The sequence below is a fragment of the Salmo salar genome, chromosome ssa09 (genome assembly GCF_905237065.1).
Source record: "Salmo salar chromosome ssa09, Ssal_v3.1, whole genome shotgun sequence".
Lineage (NCBI taxonomy): Eukaryota > Metazoa > Chordata > Actinopteri > Salmoniformes > Salmonidae > Salmo > Salmo salar.
The window spans coordinates 126367347-126388951 of record NC_059450.1 but is presented as its reverse complement, the minus strand read 5'-3'; the positions used below and the strand labels follow the sequence as shown (position 1 = coordinate 126388951).

General features: G+C 46.1%; 1 protein-coding gene across 2 annotated transcripts in view; it reads left to right on the top strand.

Moving 5' to 3' along the window:
• LOC106612894 (neurobeachin) overlaps window positions 1-21605 on the top strand; it is a 301033-nt gene that overhangs the window by 90396 nt on the left and 189032 nt on the right. For both annotated transcript variants that reach the window (XM_045724516.1, XM_045724515.1), the window contains exons 21-35: window positions 317-509; window positions 857-1210; window positions 1415-1723; window positions 1798-2232; window positions 2503-2720; window positions 3109-3262; window positions 5163-5343; window positions 6469-6578; window positions 8439-8504; window positions 8592-8760; window positions 9501-9613; window positions 9723-10054; window positions 13335-13486; window positions 16492-16618; window positions 20377-20504. In XM_045724516.1, the coding sequence (XP_045580472.1) occupies window positions 317-509; window positions 857-1210; window positions 1415-1723; window positions 1798-2232; window positions 2503-2720; window positions 3109-3262; window positions 5163-5343; window positions 6469-6578; window positions 8439-8504; window positions 8592-8760; window positions 9501-9613; window positions 9723-10054; window positions 13335-13486; window positions 16492-16618; window positions 20377-20504 (3041 nt within the window). The remainder of the gene's footprint in view (window positions 1-316; window positions 510-856; window positions 1211-1414; window positions 1724-1797; window positions 2233-2502; window positions 2721-3108; window positions 3263-5162; window positions 5344-6468; window positions 6579-8438; window positions 8505-8591; window positions 8761-9500; window positions 9614-9722; window positions 10055-13334; window positions 13487-16491; window positions 16619-20376; window positions 20505-21605) is intronic.

Here is a 21605-nt window from a genome sequence, read left to right as displayed (position 1 = left end):
ATCTACTCGCTATGGTTGTCTAACTACTGACTATATAACAAAGCATCAGACCATTTCACTCATTTACATAATAGAAGGTGATCAGAATAAATTGTGACTGTTTCACTGACAGAGTGGCTAGTGATCAAGTCACAATAGAACCGAGCAACAATCAAAGGGAGTACTTGAGAATATGCTGTTGGCCTACAGACCGATTTTAACTTAGACTACTGACTATGTAGCGATGGTCTCTCCTGCTGCTTGCTCTAGTAGTGAGAACCTTATTGATAATAGTCGTAACAGTATATATTATTCACGGTATATTGTCTGTCTCTAGGTGTCTGCTGCAGTGTTCAGTATGGCAGGACTGGATGTTCAGTCTGGGCTATATCAACCCTAAAAACCCAGAGGAACAGAAGATGATGGAGATGGTCTATAGCCTCTTCAGGATCCTGCTCTACCATGCCATCAAGTATGAGTGGGGAGGTTGGAGGGTCTGGGTGGATACGCTCTCCATCGCTCACTCCAAGGTAAGACTCAGCGGCTGTCTGCGTCCCAAATGGCACCCTATTCCCTATATAGTGCACAACTTTTGACCAGGGCCCTAGCGTACTATGTAGGTAATAGGGCACCATTTGGGACGTAGATAATCAGCGGTGCCACCAGTCAGCTCTATGATAAAAGAGGGGAAACACTGCCCTCTGCTGTTGAGGATGGAAACTGCACTAACAACACCTTGGATGACGAGTTGTTATTGATCATGTCTCTCCCACTATATGGTAACCTATACGAGGCAAATATGGAGTACCTGGCTAAGATGAGCTTGATTATTAGTTATAGATGATTGATTATTGATGATGTCTGTTCTATACTGTAGGTAACATACGAGGCCCATAAGGAGTACCTGGCTAAGATGTATGAGGACTACCAGCGTCAGGAGGAGGAGAACATTAAGAAGGGGAGGAAGGGTCTGGTCAGCACCATCTCAGGCCTGCAGGACCTCCAGGCCGGGGGCATCCAGGGGAACATGGAGATCAGAGAGGTAGACGACCACTCTCAGACACAGACCCCGGAGAGCGAGGCCGACTACCCCGAGACTCCCGGCCACCCCCGGAACATACTGTCGGAGGCGAAGACGGGGGAGGAGCGTGGGCTCGAGGGGACAGAGAGGACGGGGTCAGGGGTCAGAGTGGAGGTTCATGACCTGTTGGTGGACATCAAGGCTGAGAAGGTATGTTGTGGTGTCTGTTTTCATAGTTTTTACAACTGATTCATTTAGCAGATGCTCTTATCCAGAGCGACTTCCAGTCAGTGCATTCAACTAAGTTTAGTTGGGGAAAAACACCACATATCACAGTTCTTGCAGGTAGACTCTTAAAATCAATCAGTCAGTCAGTCATTCAGTCAGCTATCAGTCATCCCTCCCTCTCCCCAGGTGGAAGCCACGGAGGTGAAGCTGGAGGACCTGGACTTGTCTCCAGAGCCGCTGGGCGTGACAGTGGGTGTGGCTGGGGGTGTTGTCTCTGAGGACAGGGGCGGGGCGTTGGTCCAGGTGGACTCCCTATTGGACAACGTGTACTGTGCTGCTGTAGAGAAGCTGAGCAGCAGCGCCGCCAGCGGAGTAATGGTCCCCAACGCAACCGTCGGTGTAGCCCCCGACAACCACAATACCGGTCCCCTCATCACCCTCGCTGACGACGACAAGGACAGTCTCCCTAGCAACAGTAGCTTCCTGTTTGGCCAGGTTAGTTCATCTTTCTTTTCTTCTGCTTGTGTTTTGTTATGTGCAAGTTAACTAAACAGAACTGAACTCAACAGGAGGAGCCCCTGGTCCTGCCAAGTCCTGGTTCTAACCCCCACCCAGACCCCGAGCCCCCAGTCCCCCCGGCTCGCAGCCATGACCTGGGCCTGCTGGCCCACATGACGGGCAGCTCTGAGCTGGGGATCATCGGCATGGTCAGTCCTGGTGGTCCAATCAACAGCATCCTGGAGGAGGAGAGGTTGAAGCTCCAGACCACCCTGGGTGACGTCACCTCAATGTCCAGGGAAGAGGCCTGCTCTAAGGGGTCAGTGTTCACAGACACGGGGGCTGGAGCTAGTGCTAGAGGGTCTGGGGTGTCGGAGGGGGGCGAGCCCTCGGCTGGTGTGAAAGGTAGTGGGGCGGATGCAGTCAGCAACACCTCAGACACAGAGAGGTCATACGACAGAAAGGACAAAGAGGTTAAGAAGATACAGACCACTGCTACTACACAGGTTAGTTAAATTACAAGACCTCCCTCCCTCTTATCCTCTGTTCCTCCTGTCTCCCACTTCCCTTTCTCCCTCCTCTCTCCTCCCTCCCCCCTGTTATTGAGTCTGATGAGAGGAGGAGGAGGAGGAGGAGGGGGAGAGGGAGGACTAAAGGACAATTAATAGTGTCTCTTCTCTGCTGTTATGTAATAATTAATGTTTAATTTATACACTGCTTTATACACTCTGAATTACAGTGTTGTGGATGTATGTGTGTCTGTGTGTGTGTGTCAGTCCCTCCATGGTCGTACGGCGGCCCAGTTAGAGCGTGCCCTGCGTGTGGACCTGGGCTTCAGAGGGATGCCCATGACAGAGGAGCAGAGGCGCCAGTTCAGCCCTGGCCCTCGCACCACCATGTTCCGCATCCCAGAGTTCAAATGGTCGCCCATGCACCAGCGCCTCCTCACCGACCTGCTGTTGGCCCTGGAGACAGACGTCCACGTCTGGAGGAGGTGAGGGGACAGAGACACGGAGGATACTGTCCCTAATCACACCCTAGTCCCTATGTAGTGCACTACTTTGTATCAAAGCCCATTGCCTCTCTGTAGTGCACTATTTTTTAGGGCTACCACATAGGACATGCAGTAGAATGTTACATTTGGGTCATTTAGTAGACGCTCTTATCCATAGTGACTTACAGTCAGTGCATTCAACTCAGTTAGGTAATACAACCACATATCTCTTTCATTGAGAGTAAAACAAGAGTTACAGTAGATCCTGCAGCCAGGGTTTCTAACTAGCCTTACTGTGGCTGATTTATTCACCACGTTTCCCTGAGCTGACCTAAAACCTGACCTGTCTTTAATCCAGTTCTCTTCTTCTCTCTCTGCCTCCCTGCAGCCATTCAACCAAATCTGTCATGGACTTTGTCAACAGCAATGAGAACATAATCTTTGTCCACAACACCATCCACCTCCTCTCTCAGATGGTAGACAACATCATCATCGCCTGTGGAGGGATCCTTCCTCTGCTCTCCGCTGCCACCTCTCCTTCTGTAAGTCATTCAGTCAGCCTCTCTGCCACCTCTCCTTCAGTAAGTCATTCAGTCAGCCTCTATGCCACCTCTCCTTCAGTAAGTCATTCAGTCAGCCTCTCTGCCACCTCTCCTTCAGTAAGTCATTCAGTCAGCCTCTCTGCCACCCCTCCTTCTGTAAGTCATTCAGTCAGCCTCTCTGCCACCTCTCCTTCAGTAAGTCATTCAGTCAGCCTCTCTGCCACCTCTCCTTCTGTAAGTCATTCAGTCAGCCTCTCTGCCACCTCTCCTTCTGTAAGTCATTCAGTCAGCCTCTCTGACACCTCTCCTTCTGTAAGTCATTCAGTCAGCATCTCTGCCACCTCTCCTTCAGTAAGTCATTCAGTCAGCCTCTCTGCCACCTCTCCTTCTGTAAGTCATTCAGTCAGCCTCTCTGCCACCTCTCCTTCTGTAAGTCATTCAGTCAGCCTCTCTGCCACCTCTCCTTCAGTAAGTCATTCAGTCAGCCTCTCTGCCACCTCTCCTTCAGTAAGTCATTCAGTCAGCCTCTCTGCCACCTCTCCTTCAGTAAGTCATTCAGTCAGCCTCTCTGCCACCTCTCCTTCAGTAAGTCATTCAGTCACCCTCTCTGCCACCTCTCCTTCAGTAAGTCATTCAGTCAGCCTCTCTGCCACCTCTCCTTCTGTAAGTCATTCAGTCAGCCTCTCTGCCACCTCTCCTTCAGTAAGTCATTCAGTCACCCTCTCTGCCACCTCTCCTTCAGTAAGTCATTCAGTCAACCTCTCTGCCACCTCTCCTTCAGTAAGTCATTCAGTCAGCCTCTCTGCCACCTCTCCTTCAGTAAGTCATTCAGTCAGCCTCTCTGCCACCTCTCCTTCAGTAAGTCATTCAGTCAGCCTCTCTGCCATCTCTCCTTCAGTAAGTCATTCAGTCAGCCTCTTTGCCACCTCTCCTTCTGTCAGTCAGTCAGTCAGTCAGTCAGTCATTCAGTCAGTTAGCCTCTCTGCCACCTCTCCTTCTGTCAGTCAGTCAGTCAGTCAGTCAGTCAGTCAGTCAGTCAGCCTCTCTCTCACCTATCCTTCTGTCAATAAGCCTCAGTGTGGTGCAACACCACCACCTAGTGGTGGCTAGATAGAGCTGCATGTTTAGTTCTTAATTATTGATCAGCTTCCAGGAAATAGGACTAGTTAATTGTCTTTATTGATCGTAGCCATTTTCATTTGCTCAGCTTCATTCTGCTATCTATTCAGCTAATGAGGATTTTACTTTGTCAGTTTAAGTTGGTGATTGTTTTCTCTGTCTGTTTTGTTTATGTGTTAAGGATTCTATGTGCTTTAACTGCTTATTGTATCTGTTTATTTGATCATGTGTTGTTGTTTGTTTGTGTGCATGGCCAGAGTACCCAAGTTAGTTAGTTTTATTTTCTTTCATAACGTTTATTTTCTCAGCTACAATGGAACCATTTCTATTTCTGGATCTGTCCCTGCTTCACCCCTCCCCTGTCCTGACCCCTCTTCACCCTTCTCCTCCTCCCCCTCCCCTGTCCCCGCCTTCACCCCTTCTCTTCCTCCCCTATCCCCGCCTTCACTCCTTCTCCTCCTCCCCTGTCCCCTCTTCATCCTTCTCCTCCTCCCCCTCCCCTGTCCCCGCCTTCACCCCTTCTCTTCCTCCCCTATCCCCGCCTTCACCCCTTCTCCTCCTCCCCTGTCCCCTCTTCATCCCACCTCCCCCTCCCTGTCCCCACTTCACCCTTCTCCTCTTCCCCTGTCCCCGCCTTCCTCCCTTCTCCTCCTCCCCTGTCCCTGCCTTCACCCCTTCTCCTTCTCCTCCTCCCCTGTCCCCTCTTCATCCCACCTCCCCCTCCCTGTCCCTTCTTCACCCTTCTCCTCCCCTGTCCCCTGACCTCCTGTGCTGTGAGCAGGCTGAGTTGGAGAACATCGAGGCGGTCCAGGGCATGTCTTCAGAGACGGCTGTTTCCTTCCTGTCCCGTCTCATGGCCATGGTGGACGTTCTGGTGTTTGCCAGCTCACTCAACTTCTCTGAGATAGAGGCTGAGAAGAACATGTCCTCTGGAGGCCTGATGAGACAGTGTCTACGACTGGGTAAGAGAGAGAGAGAGAGAGAGAGTGTGTGTGTGTGTGTGTGTGTGTGTGTGTGTGTGTGTGCACTTGTCACAGATATTAACTGTCATATTAGATGATGAATGATGTCAGGAAATGCCGTGGCAAAATCATTTCAGTAATTCTAGTAATCCATGAAATCCCTCTCAAGGATCCTCCCCTTTTTTTTATTTTTTTTTTTTTTTTAAATTTAGCCTAAAATGACATACCCAAATCTAACTGACTGTAGCTCAGGCCCTGAAGCAAGGATATGCATATTCTTGGTACCATTTAAAAGAGAACACTTTGAAGTTTTTTTTTGTACCATCATCTTTGAAACGCAAGAGAAAGGCCATAATGTATTATTCCAGCCCAGGTGCAATTAATATTTTGGCCACTAGATGGCAGCAGTGTATGTGCACCGTTTTATATTGATACAATGAACCATTGAATTTCTGTTCAAAATTTTGTATCAAGACTGCCCAAATATGACTCATTTGTTTATTAGTAACTTTTCATGTTCAAAATTGTGCACTCTCCTCAAACAATATCCTGGTATTATTTCACTGTAATAGCTACTGTAAATTGGACAGTGCAGTTAGATTAACAAGAATCTAAGCTTTCTGCCAATATCAGATATGTCTGTCCTGGTAAAAAAAAATTGTTACTTACAACCTCATGCTAACTGCATTAGCCTACGTTAGCTCAACTGCCCCGGGGAAGGGACACCAATCCCAAAGAAGTTTTAACCTAGCTAATTAATTTTCTAAATGCACTGCTATTAGATAGTAAATGTGCTTTGGTGAGTCATGATTTTGATAAATGGTGTGTGTCTGCTGCAGTGTTTGGTACTTCAGTCAGGTAGGTTGTCTGATAGACTTTTCAAGGTAGCTCTGAAGTCCACACACACACACTCTCTCTCTCTCTCTCTCTCTCTCTCTCTCTCTCTCTCTCTCTCTCTCTCTCTCTCTCTCTCTCTCTCTCTCATTATCATCATCTGTAGTGTGAAATTTGTCTGGCTGTTGATTTCACCATGACTCTGGCCTGGCAGCTTGGAACTAACAGTGATCATATCATTAATGAGTTTCAAGATGCAGCTTCTGATACCCTGTCTGTCTGTTCTGCCAGTGTGTTGTGTAGCAGTGAGGAACTGTCTGGATGTTAGACAGAGACAGAGGGACAGAGGGACCAACAGTAAGAGCCAGGACAACCTGTATGGTACAGCATCTGCCAACAAGGTATGTCCTCACTAAACTCATCATTTAAAAATACACATCAAGTTGGTAATAATGGTACTGTGGATGGTTGGCTGAGACACCGGACATACAGAACTACAGTTGAAGTCAGAAGTTTACATACACCTTAGCCAAATACATTTAATCTCAGTTTTTCACTATTCCTGACATTTAATCCTAGTAAAAATTCCCTGTTTTAGGTCAGTTAGGATCACCACTTTATTTTAAGAATGTGAAATGTCAGAATAATAGTAAAGAGAATGATTTCTTTCATCTTTTATTTCTTTCATCATATTAGTATTTGGTAGCATTGCCTTTAAATTGTTTAACTTGGTTCAAACTTTTTGGGTAGCCTTCCATAAGCTTCCCACAATAAGTTGGGTGAATTTTGGCCCATTCCTCCTGACAGAGCTGCTGTAACTGAGTTGGGTTTGTAGGCTTCTTTTGCTCGCACACGCTTTTTCAGTTCTGCCCACAAATGTTCTATAGGGTTGAGGTCAGGGCTTTGTGATGGCCACTCTAATACCTTGACTTTGTTGTCCTTAAGCCATTTTCCACAACTTTGGAAGAATGCTTGGGGTCATTGTCCATTTGGAAGACCCATTTGCAACTAAGCTTTAACTTCCTGATTGATGTCTTGAGATGTTGCTTCAATATATCCACATAATTTTCCTCCCTCATGATGCCATCTATTTTGTGAAGTGCACCAGTCCCTCCTGCAGCAAAGCACTCACACAACATGATGCTGCCACTGTCAAGCTTCACGGTTGGGATGGTGTTCTTCGGCCTGCAAGCCTCCCCATTTGTCCTCCAAACATAATGATGGTCATTATGGCCAAACAGTTCTATTTTTGTTTCATCGACCAGAGGACATTTCTCCAAAAGGTACGATTTTTGTCCCCATCTGCAGTTGCAAACCGTAGTCTGGCTTTTTTATGGAGGTTTTAGAGCTGTGGCCTCTTCCTTGCTGAGCAGCCTTTCAGGTTATGTTGATATGGGACTCGTTTTACTGTGGACATAGATACCTTTGTAGCTGTTTCCCCCAGCATCTTCACAAGGTCCTTTGCTGGGATTGATTTGCACTCTTCGCACCAAAGTACGTTCATGTCTAGGAGACAAAACGCGTCTCCTTCCTGAGCGGTATGACGGCTGCATGGTCCCATGGTGTTTATACTTGCGTACTATTGTTTGTACAGATGAACGTGGTACCTTCAGGCGTTTGGAAATTGCTCCCAAGGATGAACCAGACTTGTGGAGGTCTACAATTATTTTTCTGATGTCTTGGCTGATTTCTTTTGATTTTCCCATGATGTCAAGCAAAGAGGCAGGGAGTTTGAAGGTAGGCCTTGAAATACATCCACAGGTACACCTCCAATTGACTGAAATGATGTCAATTAGGCTATCAGAAGCTTCTAAAGCCCTGACATCATTTTCTGTAATTTTCCAAGCTGTTTAAAGGCACAGTCAACTTAGTGTATGTACATTTCTGACCCACTGGAATTGAGATACAGTGAAATAATCTGTCTGTAAACAATTGTTGGAAAAATTACTTGTGTCATGCACAAAGTAGATGTCCTGACCGACTTGCCAAAACTATAGTTTGTTAACAAGAAATTTGTGGAGTGGTTGAAAATCGAGTTTTAATGACTCCAACATAAGTGTATGTAAACTTCCGACTTCAACTGTATAAGTGGGGGGTGTGTGGGAGATCATTAAGTGTGACACCCAATGTAATATGGATGCTACGCTAACGGCTAAGTAAACAGATTGTTACACAGCCACTAAGATGTCAGACTCCCTTAGTCTCCTCACTTTAGATCTCCTACACCCCAAAAAATTCTCAGTAACCTTTCTCCCATCCAGGACCCTGACAGACTTCTACAGGACGTCGACATCAACCGTCTGAGAGCTGTCGTGTTCCGGGATGTGGTGAGTATGACTGTTTGTGTGTGCTGGTACGTGTGTAACATGTTTGTGTGCGAGTGTTTGTGTAACATGCATATGTGTCCCCTCCAGGATGACAGTAAGCAGGCCCAGTTCTTGGCCCTAGCGGTGGTCTACTTTATCTCTGTCCTCATGGTATCAAAGTACAGGGACATCCTGGAACCCCAGAGAGAGCCCAACAGGATGATCAGCCAATCAGCATGCAGCATTCGCCACGAGATCAACTCACCTACCAGCACAGGTGCTTACTTCTGATACCCAACTCCCTCCCCTAACCCTGCCTCTAACTCCTCCCATAACCCATCCTCTCAGCTCTATTATTGATTCATGTGATCCACTAATTGCACTGTGCAGAATTAAACATGGGAACAGGGATGGAAGCGGAGAAGGGAAGCGGGAGCAGGATGGGAAGAGGGGAGGGGAAGTTGGGAGCGGGGTGGGGTGTATGAAAATTGTACAGGCAGCCCTGGTCTCTGTGGTATGAACAGTAACATCCCATTGGACACACGCTGGGAGAGAGCAAGAGCGACATAAAGAGATAGAGAGAGAGTAAAAGAAAGCGGGAGAAACAGAGAATTGCTGAGGGTTTGGGGCGTTGTGAGGCTAGTTCTATTTCCAGTCGTCTGTTGTTGTTCATTAGCCAATCAGCCAGGAGGGTGGGATCAGAGAGGCTGCTGGGAAGGACACTTCGCCGCCCTCATAAGTAATATCACCAGGAAGAGAGTTTCCAGCCAACTGGCATGTGGCAGATGTCTGTCTATCTGAGATGGAAGTTAGAAGAGGATGAACTAGGAAGTTAGATGGGGAGAGAATGGGCTTGTTCAACTCCCGACTGGCTGATCTACGAATCACCTTGCATCTTGAATGACTACTCATTACTATTTGCAGATCAGTCAGTCAATCCCAATTAACCCACAATGCATCACAGATTTGACGTTCTGGAACATGATCAATATGTGTGTGTGTGTGTGTGTGTTCCAGAGACCCCCCTGGCATACCCTGACCACAGTAAGGCGCCCCCCACCCCTGTAGAGGAGCTGCACATAGAGAGAGGATCTCTGCCGCACACTGACTCTGGCATTGGAGAGGAACAGGTTGCTCATCTAGAAACTAGACTGTGTACTCTTTTCTCGCTCTATTATAATGTGTGTTCGTGCATAAACCCAGAAAGAGTACAGGTACTAAACTACCCCCCCCCCCCAGGTGACCAGTGTGTTAAATGGGGCAGACCTGGACCCTTCAGGACCCGGGCGAGTTGACGTCATGTCCTCCCTGCTCGGCAGCCTTTCCTCTGGGGAGAAGCATAGCCAAGAGTTCCTCTTGGAGTCGCCTGGCCTGGAGGTTCTAACGACCGCCTCCTCCATCTCCTCGATCAGCCAATCAAACATCAACGTCAGAGAGATTCTGAAGAGCCTAGTGGCTGGGCCTGTAGAGGGGGTGGAGCCTGGACCAGAGCCCCTCCCCTACCCTGATCCTGCCGTACAGAGAGAGATCCATCACCCCATGCTGCCCATGCAGTTCCACTCCTTTGACAGGTACACACGCACACACATACACACACAACCATGCATTTCCACTCTTTGTACTGGAGGCCACTCTGTTATGCATATCTTATACATATTTGACAACTTGGGCTCAACAGGAACCTGTTGTGCTAGGGGTGGCAGGTAGCCTAGTGGTAGATCGTTTGGGCCAATAATGGAAAGGTCGATGGTTTGAATACTCAAGCCGGCAAGGTGAAAAATCTGTCGATGTGCCCTTGAGCAAGGCACTTAACATTTACATTTTTGTCATTTAGCAGACGCTCTTATCCAGAGTGACTTACGAGCAATTAGGGTCAAGTGCCTTGCACAAGGGCACAACGACATATTTTCACCTAGCCAGCTCAAGGATTCAAACCAGCGACCTGTTGGTTACTTGCCCTAATTTACTCCAGGAGTGCAGTACTGCTATGGCTGACCCTGTAAAACAACACATTTCACTGCACCTATCTGGTGAATGTGACAATAAAACACATTTATTTTAATAAGCAGTTGTGTGTAGATTAATGAGAAAAAAACTAAATGTAATCCATTTTAGAATAAGGCTGTAACGTAACAAAATGTGGAAAAAGTGAAGGTGTCTGAATACTTTCTGAATGCACTGTATATGCTTCAAGAAATAACTATAATGTGCATCGCTCAACACGCCACAGTTTATCCATTAGGTCCGTTTAGTTGTCAGGAGCAACATTCATGGTTTTACAGTAGCAAGCTAAACATAAGTCACATGTTAGACCTCTGGTACTGTTAGCTAAGCCCCCATGGGGAGGAGTGTGGGAGGGTGGGTGTGTGTTTGGAAAGGTCTTGTGTGTTTACATTCCTGCAGTAGATAAGAACACAGTAATCTGTGTGCTGTCCCTGTGGTAACCTGCTGCTGACAGGAGGTCAGGGTTCACATCCCAGAATCCTTATCTTTCTGTCTGGTGAACGTTCTGAACGTTGAAGATAATTGAAGTAGATTTAGGACCAACAAACCCTGAACCATGTCAAAATAAGAAGGCTGTCGGTGTGGATGTTAGAAGGGCCTGTTTGGTGTGTGTGCCACCTGTGATGACGGTATAAATGGAGGATAGGAGAGATAAGGAGATGGAGGAGGGAGGAAAGGTAGAGAGGGAGGAGGAGATGAAGGATCAGATGAAGGACTGTAGAGGTCCCCTGGGCCCTGATGACTGATTAAACAGAAGCGGCTTCCCATCTTACCCCTCCCCCCTCCCTCCCCACGCCCAAGCCTGTCTCCTCACCCCTCACAGCCCTAATATGCCCTGGCAGGCTGAAATGAGTTGCCAGACCTCTCTGTATTATTTTTGAAATGCTTTCACACACAGTGTCCAGGTCCCACATACGACTCCTTCATGCTTTAATGTCATCGAGCCTCAATTTGCTGTGTCTAATTCTTCTCCACCTGCCAGCAGAATGAGCTTCTAGGCTGACTAGTCCTCAGGACGGCTGGGCTGTCAGGCCTGAGGCTGATAGGGACTGACAACATCAAAACAGAGCACAAAGAAAAGGCTCAGAGCATTGAGGGGAGGGCTGAGTCCCCTGGTCTTTCTGGTTGATAGTCTCTCTGAGGTGGAGTTTTCAATTAGAGACTTCAATACCCAGGACTGGATGACCAGATGGGACCACTGCACGACTGATCTGAATACACCTTTAAATCTCCTTCGCTCCCTTTCTTTCTTTCTTTCTTTCTTTCTTTCTTTCTTTCTTTCTTTCTTTCTTTCTTTCTTTCTTTCTTTCTTTCTTTCTTTCTTTCTTTCTTTCTTTCTTTTTCTTTCTTTCTTTCTTTCTTTCTCTCTTTCTTTCTTTCTTTCTTTCTTTCTTTCTTTCTCCCTCCCTCTCTCTCTCTCTGTAGTACAGCTCTCTCACAGTAACACACGGGGATGTTGTGTAGCGCTGAATGTATGATTACATTTATAATGAAGAACTGATTTAATCTGTTTTGTATTAATTGAACCGACTATGTTAGGACATTTTATCTTTTTAATCTATTTCCACATATCTTTATGATAGAGGATGTATGTGTGTAGATAAATGTGCGTGTGTGTGTGTGTGTGTGTGTGTGTGTGTGTGTGTGTGTGTGTGTGTGTGTGTGTGTGTGTGTGTGTGTGTGTGCGTGCGTGTGTCCTTACAGGATGTGTTCTGTGGTTCTCTTTCCTCTATAGTCATCTCCTCCTGTTCATTAATATTCCTCACTAGATTAATCCTCACTTTATTCACAGCAGCCCCTATTAAAAACACCCATATTAATAAATGATCTTAGATCATCTTTGCATCTAATCAATTATTCATATCAAAGGTTCATATCAGACCGTAACCATCACACAGGGACAGCTGCACACATTCTTATCTTAGCTTTTTCCATTTTTATTTTAAAAAGAGACAAATGTTGGAATTAGTGCTAATTTGAAGTGCAATGGAACAATGCATGTGATTGTTCATTCAACCTGTCAGTGTTTTTATTGTTTGTGTTCCTACTCCAATAAATGATTAGATAAATAACTAAATATGAACCAGGAATACCTTTTAGAAAATATATTAAATATATAGCTGGTTTTCTCAGTGATGTGCTGCTGTCAATGAGACCTCTGGTCTAGACCAAAGCAGCAGTACACAGATGTATTGAATAAATGATGCCGTCACCATCAGTACTCTTCACAGCAGATGTATATCACAGATATTGAGATATGGACGTTTGTGTGTGTGTCATGCCGTTCATCAGAAGTGAATAAGTAACTGCAGTATATCCCAGTGGTCTGAATGTATGCTCTGTGCTCTCTAAGTGGACCATGAGAAGGTCACAAGTTTAGTCATCTAAAGACCCTGGCTCTGTCCCAAATGGCACCCCATTCCCTGTATAGTGCACTACTGTTGTACAGGGCTCTTGTCAAAAGTAGTGCACTGTATAGACAATAGAGTGCCATTTGGGATGCACTCCCTGCTGGCAGCATTTACTGCCTTCCTCCCTCGTGATGTGTTCTAGTGTCTATAAATATATAAGAGGAAATCAGAAGTGTCTTCAAACAGAACAGTCTTTTTCTATTTCCATGTACTGTATTTAATGTTTCTCTTAACTTAATGGGAGCATTACTGATGCTTGGTTCGGTCATTAGCTACACTTAGCTGTGTGTGTGTGTGTGTGTGTGTGTGTGTGTGTGTGTGTGTGTGTGTGTGTGTGTGTGTGTGTGTGTGTGTGTGTGTGTGTGTGTGTGTGTGTGTGTGTGTGTGTGTGTGTGTGTCTGTGTGTCTGTGTGTGTGACTCTCTCTCTCTGTATAGGAGTGTGGTGGTCCCAGTGAAGAAGCCTCCACCAGGCAGTCTGGCTGTGAACATGGTTGGACACACATCTTCCAGTAGCCTGGCAACAGGCTCCACCCCCAACATCTTTTCTGCAGCCTCCAACACCGCAAAGAGCATGATCAACACCACCGGTAGGCCTACACCCATGGGCCCTGGTCAAATGTGGGGAATAGGGTGCAATTTGGAACTAAATCTTCTAGTGCATCCCACATCAACCCCTATGCCCTAGTCTCACAGGCCTGGGCAACTCCAGTCCTCGGTGGCCTGATTGGTGTCACACTGTTGTCCCAGCTAACACACCTGACTCCAATAATCACCTAATCATGATCTTCAGTTAAAAATGCAATTAGTTTAAATCAGGTGTGTTTGCTAGGGATGGGGGGGGGGGACACCAATCAGGCCCCTGAGGACTGGAGTTGCCCAGGCCTGCCTTAACACCTAGCCACTTGTGTATACTTGAAAGGAATGGATAGTTATGAGTAATATTAGTGACAATTCCACCTAACTTTCAATAGCTGAGTTAACAGGAAGCTAGTACTACCATACCAATATTATTGCTTATACCTATCTGATCCTTTCTTGTCTATATGAGGTGCCTAGGTTGTAGTGAGTAAAGGGTAGGGTGTAGGGAGTAGGGTATAGGTGTAGGGGGTCAGGGCTAGGTGTAGGGGATAAGGCGTAGGGGTATAGGGATAGTGGTTGATTTAAGATTCAGCCTGACATACAAGCCCTACACAGGGTCTCAGACCCAAGAGGTTACTAATAACACTACTAATGTGTTCGGCCGGTAATGTGGTTTATTTCCAGGGAACTGTTGCTCGTTGGAGTTCGTTAGTATTTAATTTGAGTAATTACTGCAGATCTTAATAACCCAGTGGGTCTGGAATGTGTCCTTTGAAGCCGGTCCAGGAATAGGAGCAGAATCTGCATCCCTAATGGCTCCCTATGTAGTGCACTAGTTTTGACCAAGGCCCGTAGGGATCTGGTCAAAAGTGGTGCACTGTATAAAGAATAGGGTGCTATTTGGGACATAACCTATTTGTTTCTCGGCTGGATGACTGAGGTTTAATGGTGGAATGTAGAAACTCATACTGTGCAGCAGAGGGCACTCTCTACTGTACTGTCTCCTGACAGGGCCAGGCTTCCTATACTTAAGCAATAAGGTCAGAAGAGGTGTGGTCTGTGGCCAATATACGACGGCTACGGGCTGTTCTTACACACAACACAACACAGAGTGCCTGGACACAGCCCTTAGCCATGGCATATTGGCCCTGAGGTGCCTTACTGCTATTATAAACTGGTTACCAACGTAATTAGAGCAGTAAAAATACATGTTTTGTAATACCCATGGTATATGGTCGTATAGACCATGGCTGTCATCCAATCAGCATTCAGGGCTCGAACCACCCAGTTTATAAAGTGTTATGACCTGCTGTGTGGTGGTTATGCTGTATAAAGCAGACTAATACAATCGGGTCAGGTTGAAATGCATTCAATGACCTCCGAGAAATGGTAGGTCTTGTTATTTTATTATCAGTTTCATTTGTTCAGACCAAATTAGTGTAGTGTGCGTCCAATGGGCCCTGGACAAAAGTAGTGCACTAAATAGGGAATAGGGTTCCATTTGACTGTCCTCCCCCTTAGGCCCTGCTCCATGCTGTTGAGCCCAGGGTCCGATGATGCAGCAGGCCTTCGAAAGAAGCCACTTAATACAGAGACCATTAGAGCTGCAACACCTATTAAATGTCCCTATCCCCTCAGCAGGAATGTGACAGATGTGTCAGTGTGCTTTCAGTTAAACCCAGGGGCTCTCCTCTCTCCCCTCCTCCCGCTTCTCTCTCTTTCAGTTAAACCCAGGGGCTCTCCTCTCTCCCCTCCTCCCGCTTCTCTCTCTTTCAGTTAAACCCAGGGGCTCTCCTCTCTCCCCTCCTCCCGCTTCTCTCTCTTTCGCTCTCCCACTTTTCCATCTATAACCTTCTCTCCCTACCTTCGTCCCTCCCTCCTTCTCTGTCACCCCCTCCCTCTTTCTCACTCTCTCTCTCCCCCTCCCCCCTTCTCTCTCACCCCCTCTTTCTCCCACTCTCTCTTTTTCTCTCTTCCTCCTTCTCTCCCCCCTTCCCTCAGACCCCATGATTTTGCCAGTTCTGTTCTGTGGATGTTATTTGTCAACATGACCCATGAACTCAAGGACATGCATGTGATACCTGGAATGATGATGGATGGAAAACGTCTTAATCGTATCCAAAATAAATGCCACAGTTGTAGCTACAGTACAATGCACCGTGTTTGAACAACCATTATATTGAATTGGACATTAGACATTCATATACTTACAATGGTTCGAGGCGGATGTCATTCTTATAGGTCGGCCCTGTAACTGAAACAGACCATGGGTAGATAATATACAGCATAGGTGTATACTGTACAGTTGTATATTTAAGCAATAAGGCCCAAGGCGGTGTGGTATATGGCCAATATATCACGGCTAACGAGTGTTCACACGCACGACGCAATGCAGAGTGCCTGGACACAGCCCTTAGCCGTGGTATATTGGCAATACACTGTACCACAAACCCCCGAGGTGACTTATTGCTATTAAAAACTGGTTACCAATGTAATTAGAGCAGTAAAAATACATGTTTTGTCATACTCGTGGTATACGGGCTGTCAGCCAATCAGCATTCAGGGCTTGAACCACCCAGTTTATAATTGGGTATATAATGGAGGTGTATACTGTATATTTCTATACTTGGGTATATAATATAGTTGTATAATGGAGTTGTATATTTCTATAGTTGGTTATGTAATTGAGTTGTATACTGTACTGTATAGTTGTATTCTGTACAGTATAGTTGTATACTTGGGTATATAATATAGTTGTATACAATACTTGGGTATATAATATAGTTGTATACAGTACTTGGGCATATAATATAGTTATATACTTGGTTAAATAATAAAGTTGTATACAGTACTTGGGCATATAATATAGTTATATAATTGGTTAAATAATAAAGTTGTATACAGTACTTGGGTATTTAATATAGTTATATACTTGGTTATATAATAAAGTTGTATACTTCTGCTCCCATACTTCTCCCAGTGTGATGTTGGTTGGTGTGTTTGTTCCCTGCAGGAGCTACAGACTCAGCCTCCTCTTCCTCCACCTCTTCCTCATCCTTCGTCAACGGGGCCACCAGTAAGAACCTGCCTGCTGTCCAGCCGGTGGCGCCCATGCCTGAAGACACAGTGGAGAACATGAGGTAGGGTCAGGGTGTGACAGTACTGTGTGTGTGTAGTAGTAGGTAGATTATACATTTCAGTGCTACAGACATATTCCCCATATATCACCTGGAGCCACTGAACAGTGCATGTCTTTCTCTATCAGCATGTAACCACTGCCTGTGGTGTTGTGTGAATGGTAATTCAGAGAAAACTGTGTGTGTGTGTGTGTGTGTGTGTTTAGTGTGTAGTGTTAAGGTGTGTGTGGATGCTGCTGTGACCTTAACTCTTAGTCCCCACCTCCTGTAATGGTTTGCGACAGACATCTCTAGTGCTGCAGAGAGCCTGAGTACCTCTCTCTCTGTCTCCCAGTCCCACAGCCTCAACACACTCTCACTCTCTCTCTCTTCTGCCCCCCTCTAAAGGAATTGTAAATCAGTTGCCATGGCAGCAGTAACCAACATCACTTACCATAACCGTGGAGTCAATGATGGAAGGGGCGAGTTGCAGAGCTGTGTGTGTGTGTGTGTCTGTGTCTCACCTGGTTGCAGAGCTGTGTGTATGATCATACTGAACTCTCATTTCAGTCCAGTCAGACTCACATGCAGCTTGTTAGGTCAACAATAGACATATGGGTTCTGGTCAGAAGTAGTGCACTATAAAGGGAATAAAGGGTGCCATTTGGGACTTAGTCATAGTGACTGCTGCAATCTCTGTGTATTTCAGTGCGTTGCTCTGTGAGGTGGACCAGGATCTGAGAGTCTTTAGTTGGTCCCTGCAGCGTGGCCACACAGAGACAGAGACAGAGATGGCCCCCAGAGGTGCAGGCCAGTGTCATAGGCAAGCACTGTTTAACATCGCTCACACAGGTGTTACTGTCTCACTGATACACTCATCCCTTCACCTTCATATTCTTCGCAGGAGGCCATGGGGCAGAAGCCACTTTGCTTCTAGTCTCTCCTAGGCCAAGCCTCTCTCTCTCTCCCTCTCTCTCTCTTTTGTCTGTCTGTCTGTCTGTCTGTCTGTCTGTCTGTCTGTCTGTCTGTCTGTCTGTCTGTCTGTCTGTCTGTCTGTCTGTCTGTCTGTCTGTCTGTCTGTCTGTCTGTCTGTCTGTCTGTCTGTCTGTCTGTCTGTCTGTCTGTGATTGTTTCTATACTAGTGAACAGGCTACAGGCTCAAGGCAGTATCTCTCTGCTTTAACATGCTTCCTGTATGGTTGCATGCCCCCTCCTTCCCAGGTTGTAGATAGATACTACTAGACACAAACTGGACCCGACCCAGACCCGAGGGAAATTTAACTTTTTGAACCCGCTCAGATCCCGGGTCAGGTCTCGGGTATTTAGGTTCGGATGGACTCGTGAAAACCTCTACTAGACACAGTCAGGGCTCTAAACTGTGACCAATTTGGCTGCATATGCGCCAAAATATTTTGCTGTGTGACCTGGAGTTTTATTTTGCTGGGGGACCTGGAGTTTTATTTTGCTGGGGGACCTGGAGTTTTATTTTGCTGGGGGACCTGGAGTTTTATTTTGCTGGGGGACCTGGAGTTTTATTTTGCTGGGGGACCTGGAGTTTTATTTTGCTGGGGGACCTGGAGTTTTATTTTGCTGTGTGACCTGGTTTATTTTGCTGTGTGACCTGGTTTATTTTGCTGTGTGACCTGGAGTTTTATTTTGCTGGGGGACCTGGAGTTTTATTTTGCTGGGGGACCTGGAGTTTTATTTTGCTGGGGGACCTGGAGTTTTATTTTGCTGGGGGACCTGGAGTTTTATTTTGCTGTGTGACCTGGTTTATTTTGCTGTGTGACCTGGTTTATTTTGCTGTGTGACCTGGAGGTTTATTTTGCTGTGTGACCTGGAGTTTTATTTTGGGAGCACCATTTAGACTAAGGCAATGCATAACAATATTTCATGGCAACACTCATCTCTACACTGCTCAAACAAGACAGGCTGCCTCCTGCTGTTGCTTGTTTCCATGCAGTTCCTGGGTCACACACACAGTTCCTCCTGTTTATTTTCTCAGGATGCTGTCAATGCACTCAACATATTCTTCCAAAACAAAAGAGAACAAAAGAGATGTTGCTTTCCACTTTGCTTCTTAATATGAATCCGTGTTTTCTCTATTATACTATTATTTTGCCGGGTTGGGTAGGTTACTTTCTAAATGTAATCCGTTACAGTTACGAGTTTTGGATTACCCAAACTCAGTAACGTAATCTGATTGGTGGGTTGGTTATGTAGGCTTCTTCTAACCCATCGCTTTCTATTACATATACTAATACGATTAAGTTATATATTTGAATTATATCAGCATGAATTATATTGAGCAATAAAAGCCCCACTTTTATTCCATAGGCTGGGATCCGCATTATGTAGCTGTTGTAAGAGCGCATTTTTCACTGGCTGTCCACTGGTTTCAAAAACAATGACTGATAGGCAGCTTAAACTTCTTGAATTCAAACATTATTGGGTTGAAATACACATTTAGATTTGTGAACAGCCATCCACAACAACCACAATCCATAAGGCGCAAATAGCTAAATGAGCGAGCAGGAGTGTGATTCACATCAATGTGCTATGTAGATATCAATAATAAGTGATATCCGTATCGCTGTAGACTACACCACTGCTGTCATCCTTGCCTCCAAGCGTTTATTCAAATTGGAAATTCTTTGGATGCGGACAGCAGTCGCCCCATTGGAAGACACTGCTTGGACTGTAGCCTACAAAAGCCTATTCCTGCTCTTTTCCCGCTATCCATCAAACACATTTGGTGTTATCATAGTGGTCTCTTAAACGTGCGCCTTTTTTCAATACTGATTTGAATGTCATTGAGAAAATAGAGCATTTTTTGCCGCAACCATTCTTTCGGAATTTAAAAGTAATCATGTAGTTCTTCAAAAGTATCTGTGATCTGATTACAATATTTTAGCTGGTAACATAACGGATTACAGTTACCAGTTTTTTTTATAATCCCTTACATGTAATCCATTACTCCTCAATCCACTTAGTTTCTGTATTTTGCTCTCTGCAAAATGTGAGTTAGTTAGTCTAAGGAAGCTGGCATGTGCCTAAAATAATGCTAATCGTTAATGCTAATCACTAACTAGCTAGCTGGCTAGCTTAATGCCATTTAGCTAAATTAACTAGCTAGGGCAAAGCAAACATTAGCTCTAGTACAGGTTGCTACCAGTGGTGGTATAGATCAGAATGTTGTTGGTGCAACGGCATGTTCTGAAACAGATAGATTATTCTAAAATCTTTGTCTAAATGCAACATCTATTCAAATATGATTAGGGTTGCATGGGAAACACTGATCAACACTTTGGTTCCTACCTTGTTATAACTCCTATCTGCCTTTTTCATTTTTTATCATGCCAAACAAAACCAACAATAGAATTATCATTGTATTTCTATGATTCCAACAGTTCACCCAAGTATTTTGATCTCTTTTCTGAATTAGGAGCACCAGTACTACCAATTATGTTTTAAAAAAATTGTATTTAGAGCCCTGGACCGCAGTGTTCTGCTGTGTGTGAAAGGATGTTCTAACTATCATGTACTAACCCAGGTGGAGGGCTCTACTCTGCTCTGCTCACCACACAACCCTACCCAACCTTATACTCATTTGTTTACTGTTGTTGTCTTTCTCCTCTGTCTCTTCCTCTCCTCTCTGACATCCTCTCTCTCTCTCTTCACCCCCTCTCTCTCAACCCTGATTCTTTCCCTGTTCTCTGTCTTCTCTCGCCACCCCCCCTCTCTCTCTTTCTGTTATCTCCCTGCTCTGTTCCCTTCCACAGTATCACTACTAAGTTGGAGCGTGCGCTGGAGAAGGTGGCCCCCCTCCTCAGGGAGATCTTTGTGGACTTTGCACCGTTCCTCTCTAGGACCCTGTTGGGAAGCCATGGCCAAGAGCTGCTCATAGAAGGTACAGGTGCTGTATAGAATCTCTCTCATTTCTCCTCCAACTGTGTGTGGAACCCCTCCCTCCGTCCATCCCTCAGTCTCTGTCCTTTCCTGGCCCTTCTTATGTCCACACACACACACACACACACACACACACACACACACACACACACACACACACACACACACACACACACACACACACACACACACACGATTAACAATTATGGAGAGTTGACAGGTGTGAATGTTGTCTGATCCCTTCACTCAGCCTGTCTGTCCATCTGTCAGAACACTGCCAAGCTGCAAGATACACTCACACACACACACAAACACACACACACACACACACACGCACAAACGCACACACACACACACACACACACCTGACCGCTGAGCACAGACCATGTACAGACCAGGAAAACACAACACACTTCACCAACACAAGAGAGCCAGTATTCATAAAGCATCCCATAGTACAAGAGATGGGATCAGTCCTACTTTGAGATGCTTTGCCCAGACCTTTATCAAGGAACATAGGCTGTTTTTCCTCCCAGGCTGAATCAGGGCCCTGGTGGAAAGTCTCTCCATTTAGTAGCAATTACCAGCCATCCATCACTCAAATTACCCGGGGTCGCGGCCCGAGTGCCCCCTCACCCACCCCCATCTCCCCTCCTCCTCTCCTCCTCACCCCTCCTCTCCCCCTCTCTAGACATGTTGTCAGTGTGGTAATTATGTCCAGCCACCCTGGCCTGGCCCCTGGCCCATGATGCACTTGGAGTTGAGAGGGAGGACCCTGGGCGAACAGAGCTGTCGTTGTGATGGCCTCCCCTCCCCTCTCTCTGTCTCCTCTCCTTCCTCCCCTACCTCTCCTCTCTCTGTCTCCTCTCATTCCTCCCCTACCTCCCCTCTCTCTGTCTCCTCTCCTTCCTCCCCTACCTCTCCTCTCTCTGTCTCCTCTCCTCCCCTACCTCCCCTCTCTCTGTCTCCTCTCCTTCCCCCCTACCTCTCCTCTCTCTGTCTCCTCTCCTTCCCCCTTCTTCCCCTACCTCCCCTCTCTCTGTCTCCTCTCCTTCCCCCCTACCTCCACTCTCTCTGTCTCCTCTCCTTCCCCCCCACCTCT